Source organism: Myotis davidii, unplaced genomic scaffold, assembly GCF_000327345.1.
Source record: "Myotis davidii unplaced genomic scaffold, ASM32734v1 scaffold100, whole genome shotgun sequence".
NCBI classification, from domain to species: domain Eukaryota; kingdom Metazoa; phylum Chordata; class Mammalia; order Chiroptera; family Vespertilionidae; genus Myotis; species Myotis davidii.
In genome coordinates, this window is record NW_006292691.1 from 214,280 (window position 1) to 219,922 (window position 5,643).

A 5,643-nucleotide genomic window follows, 5' to 3' on the forward strand; every position below is an offset into this window, starting at 1 on the left:
CGCCCCAGCCCCTCGCCTGGCTGGCCGCCCCGACTCACCGTCCCGGGCCGTGCCCATGAGCTGGTCCAGCAGGGCCCGCATCTGCGCCTGGGCGGACATGGTGGCCGGCGGGGGCGGCAGGAACGGCCCTGACAAGATCTCTCAATTCAGCAGCGGTAGCGACGACGAAGGATAGTCACGTCGGTCTCGAGCCCACTCGGCTCCTTCCCTTCGCGGGGGATGTCGGGAGGAAGTACGTCATAGCCGGCGGTAGGCCTGCTGGGAAATGTAGTTCCTGGGGCGGATGGGAGCCGAAGTCCGCTCTAGAGAAGACTGAGGTTGGGTGGTCCAAGCCAGTTGTCTAAGCGCCAGAGCCAGTCTCTACTCTGATTTTACTCTGGAGCCCAAGACCTATAAACTTTCCGGAAGCTAACCTGCAATTAAACAAAATAAATATAGACAAACCAAAACAAAATAAATCTCGTGGGGTTTTTTTGCTAGCCAGATTCAAAGTTAATGCTAGTCTTTAACCTGGACAGGAATCAGGAAGTCCTGCTGGAGGATCTCTAAATGCCCTATGTGGTGACGGAAAGCCCTACAAGAAGAGTTCTATGTTATAACAACCCTACCACACACTTCCTCTTCCCTTCTATAAAAGAATTCCTACCTATTGCTTACCCACGAACTTGCACCTGATTCACTATGGTGGCAATGACTGTATTGCAATCCTGTCTTTATTTCCAATTAAATATTATTTTTGCTGAAGAAATACCTGGCAGACTTTGTTTGCAGTCAACAGAGTGAGGGCTCATCTGGGATCCAGAGAAGACCCTGTGCTGCACCAGCGTGGCCAAGGGTGAACCTGAGGAGGGGCGGTGAAGGATTGAAGAAAAGGCAGACAAGAGAATACAGCTGGGGCTCGGTGGATCTCCTGTGCCTGGATGAGGACACAAAAGACCCAGCCTGCAAACCGATGCTTTATTTTATAGTCTGATTAACACAAGAGTAGATTAACATGTACACAAATGTTCTTGTTTTGGCAACTTGCTGCACCTCCCACAGACCATTAGCTACTTAGGAAGGAATTAGGGAGGGCTACAAGGTCAGGCTTAATTATGCTAGGGCAGCTCTGCCCCCCAGGCTGGGACTTGTTTGTGGCTTGACCCTAGCTAGAGCCGCTCCCTATACATTCCCAAGCAGGCTGTTCTAATAGAACTACATTGCTTCTCAGCCTATGCCTGACTCCCTCAAGTTGGGTTTCTGAATCAGCTGCTTCAGCATGGGGCCCTGACCCCCTTCTCCTCTGGATCAAATGGCTCTTTTTAAAAAACATATTTTTGTTGATTTCATAGAGGAAGGAGAGGGAGTGAGATATAGAAACATCAATGATGAGAGAGAATCACTGATTGGCTGCCTCCTGCACACCCGCTACTGGGGTTTGAGCCTGCAACCCAGGCATGTACCCTGACCAGGAAATGAACCCATGACCTCCTGGTTCATAGGTTGACCCTCAACCACTGAGTCACCCCGGCAGGGCTTTATTTATTTATTTTTAGAAGGAGTGGAAAGGAGAGATAAACATTGATTTGTTGTTCCACTTATTTATGCATTCATTGGTTGATTCTTGTATGTGCTCTGACTGGGGATCAAACCCACAATCTTGGTATAAGGGGAGGATGCTTTAACCAACTGAACTACCCGGCCAGGTCTGGATCTGACTGTTCTAAATGGAACTGGTTGTTTTTCAGCCTGCAGGCTGCCTAAGCTAACTGAGTTGTTTAGCCAGTTTGGGCCCTTTCTCTAGAGAAAAGCCTCTGAAAAATGGGGTCTTGGGTATTTAAATATTTCCCTCCTACAGGGCTTCTAGCCAAATTTATGTTTAAAAACCATGGTCCCACCCAGCCAGTGTGGCTCAGTTAGTTGGGCATCGTCCCTTCCCCCAAAGGTTGCTGGCTCCATCCCCAGTAGGGGGCATGCAGGAAGCAGCCAACCCATGTTTCCCCCTCACATTGATGTTTCTGTTTCTCACTTTCCCTTTCTCTCTCTCTAAAAATCAATAAAAATAGCCCAGCCAGCATGGCTTAGTGGTTGAGCAACAACCTATGAACCATGAGGTCACAGGTTCGATTCCCAGTCAGGGCACATGCCCAGGTTTTGGGCTTGATCCCTAAAAGGTGACATGCAGGAGGCACCCAATCAATGATTCTCTCTAGAAACATCAGTGAGAGAAATCAATCAGCTGCCTCCTGCACGCCCCTTATGGGGGATGTGCCCGCAACCAAGGTACATGCCCTTGACCGGAATCGAACCTGGGACCCTTCAGTCCGCAGGCCGACGCTCTATCCATTGAGCCAAACCGGTTAGGCAAAAATATATATTTTTAGAACAGTAATTTAGAACATCAAAGGCCATTATGGGGCCGAAACCAGTTTGGCTCAGTGGACAGAGCATCGGCCTGCGGCCTGGGGGGTCCCAGGTTCGATTCCGGTCAGGGGCATGTGCCTGGGTTGCGGGCACATCCCCAGTGGGAGATGTGCAGGAGGCGGCTGATCGATGTTTCTTTCTCATCGATGTTTCTGGCTCACTATCTCTCTTCCTTCCTCTCTGTAAAAAATCAATAAAATATATATCTAAAAAAAAGGCCATTATGGGGAACTTCCCCCTCAACTTTTATAATGTAATGACTCTTTAGTTCTCTATTTTCAGGTCTGAGCTCCTGTTTTAAAACCATCAGATACACTAAGTTTGTTATGTTTTTAATTTTGCCTTTTTTTTGTTGTTGTTAAACTTTGCACCTGTTGCTTATTGAACCTGGACACGAGCAATTTGAACCATGCATTTTCCCTCTGATGTTCAACAGGATGCCCTAAAGAGGGCCTTCCTGGCATCAAGGGACAAAATGCTGCTGATTTTGGAACACCTGAGTACTTACCAGCTATGCCTTCAAAGATCTCCAGCAAAAGGAGTGAACCGTGTCCAGCATGGCCAGGGGTGAGCCTGAGGAGGGGCAGTGAAGGATTAAACAAAACAGGCAAGAGAATACAGTTGGGGCCAGGTAGGATAACTGAGCCTGGATGAGAAACAGTGACACAGCGTGTAAACTGAAGCTTTATTTTTTTTTTAATATATTTTATTGATTTTTTACAGAGAGGAAGGAAGAAAGATAGAGAGTTAGAAACATCGATGAGAGAGAAAAATCGATCAGCTGCTCCCACAGTCCATTAGCTACCTAGGAACAAAGGAGGACTGTAAGGTCAAACTTAATTGTGGCTAGGAGGGCTCTGCCCTCCAAGCTGGGACTTGAATGTGGCTCTGCCACACATAAGTCCTAGGCTTGACCCTATAGCCACTCCCTACAAGGGGGAAATGTCAAAATTAATAAAAGTTTAAAGCAAGATAAGAATCCTTTTAGGCCCTAAGCGGTTTGGCTCAGTGGATAGAGTGTCAGCCTGTGGACTGTAGGGTCCTGGGTTCGATTTCGGAAAAGGGCATGTACCTTGGTTGTGGGCACATCCCCAGTGTGGAGTGTGCAGGAGGCGGCTGGTCAATGTTTCTAACTCTCTATCCCTCCTCTTCCTCTCTGTAAAAAGCCAATAAAATATATAAAAAAATAAAAAAGAATCCTTTTAGGAGCCTTGGTTGGCTGGAGCTTCGTCCGGTACACCTTCTGGTATACCAAAAGGATTAGGGTTTGATTCCCCGCCAAAGGAAGATACCTAAGATGCAGGTTCAGTCCCAGTTCAGGGATACAGGAGGCTACTGACCGATGTTTCCCTCTCTCTAAAAAATCAATTAAAAAAAAAATATCCTGCCGAAACCGGTTTGGCTCAGTGGATAGAGCGTCGGCCTGCGGACTGAAAGGTCCCGGGTTCGATTCCGGTCAAGGGCATGTACCTGGGTTGCGGGTGCATCCCCAGTGGGGGATGTGCAGGAGGCGGCTGATCGATGTCTCTCTCTCATCGATGTTTCTGGCTCTCTATCTCTCTCCCTTCCTCTCTGTGGAAAATGAATAAAATATATTTAAAAAAAATCAATAAAATATATTTTAAAAAAGTATATCCTAACCTGACCAGCATGGTTCAGTGGTTGAGCATTGACCTATGAACTAGGAGATCACGGTTTGATTCCAGTCAAGGGCACATGCCGGGTTTTGGGCTTGATCCCCAGTGGTGGGCGTGCAGGAGGCAGCTGATCAATGATTCTCTCTCATCATTGATGCTTCTGTTAGAAAGAAGGAGAGCACCAAAACCAGAGCTTAGGCTCACAGTCTTGCACGATTGGCTAATTTAAAGGAAAAAGGAAGGGTTGACTTTTGCCATTTCAAAATGGCAGAGCCCAGGGGAGCTGCAAGTCACAAGAGCCAAAATGGTGGCTGCCTAAACTCCCTTCTTTGACAGAAAAGATTATGTGTTTATTCCCACAATCCCCACCCTTTTCTTTTCTTTGTTTATATTTTAATTGACTTCAGGGAGGAAGGGAGAGGGAGAGAGATAGAAACATCAATGATGAGAGAGAATCATTGATCAGCTGCCTCCCACACGCCCCCTACTGGGGATCGAGCCTGCAACCCAGGCATGTGCCCTTGATGGGAATGGAAGCTGAGACCCTTCAGTGCACAGGCTGATGCTCTATCCACTGAGCAAAACTGGCAAGGGCTCCCCTTTTCCTATTAAGTCTTTTCTTCAAACTTGGCTAACATTCATTGACTTTCATGCTCTGCAGTGTCTACAAGGAGGAGATTATTTTGCTGTTTGGCCAATGCAGTTTCAATTAACCTTTGGATAAGGCTCCTCATACATGGGATGATACAACATCCCACTTCTGTAACTCCTAACACCATTACCAAAGAGGTGAATATGGATACCATCATCCCTTCCATTTTCTGAACCATTGCTCTAGTAGATTGGAGAAAGGATCCTCAATTCCAGGATTCTCAGCCTAAAATTGTTAATCCCTGCAGTGCCTTAGTAATGGAGCTGTGTTGTCAGGGATGAATGTACAACACGGGCCTCCCAACATTACACATATTCCTCCTCTTTCTGCCAGAATCATATCCAAGGCCAATCTATTCTCCCATGTTATTCTGCTGGTAGCATCTACTTGTTCAGCTATACCTATACCTGTTCATCTCATGTATAGTTAACAAACCTTTGTTGATTATAGTAAATACTAGAGGCCTGGCGCATGAAATTCGTGCACTGGGGATGGGTGGGAGGGTCTCTTAGCCCAGCCTGTGCCCTCTCACAGTCCAGGACCCCTCCCTCCTTACCACCCAGCTGCTTGCTGCTTCCTACCACTCCACTTGCTGCTCCTTAGTGCTGCCGCAAAGGCTCCTGCCACCATCGCTGCACTCGCCACCTGCCCTGACCCCTGCTGTGGGTCGGAGCTCCTCTGCTACAGCAAAGGTTTGGGTTCCATTCTGCCAGGGCACCTACTTAGGTTTCAGGCTGATCCCTGGTCGGGGCTGACTGCTGCTCAGGAAGTGACTGAGGACCGCGCGCTCGTCATTCGGTGGGGAGCTGGGGTTCCATTATCAACCTGGCCGACTCTGATCCCCACTACCCCCCTCCTACATCAAGGACGACTTCAACTATGGCAGCTGCATGGCATTGCCAGTGTACACATCCTCATGGGTACATCACCCTCTCCGTGGCTCGCCCAGCC

General features: G+C 48.0%; 1 protein-coding gene across 3 annotated transcripts in view; it reads right to left on the reverse strand.

Moving 5' to 3' along the window:
• Positions 1 to 222, reverse strand: part of LUC7L (LUC7-like) — a 32,606-nt gene extending 32,384 nt beyond the window's left edge. The window contains exon 1 of one of the 3 annotated variants that reach the window (XM_006766138.2): positions 39 to 222. In XM_006766138.2, coding sequence (XP_006766201.1) covers positions 39 to 99 — 61 coding nt within the window. In that variant the 5' untranslated portion in view covers positions 100 to 222. The remainder of the gene's footprint in view (positions 1 to 38) is intronic. The other 2 variants (XM_006766136.2, XM_006766137.2) reach the window with 2 other exon arrangements.
• Positions 223 to 5,643: the final 5,421 nt, after the last annotated feature.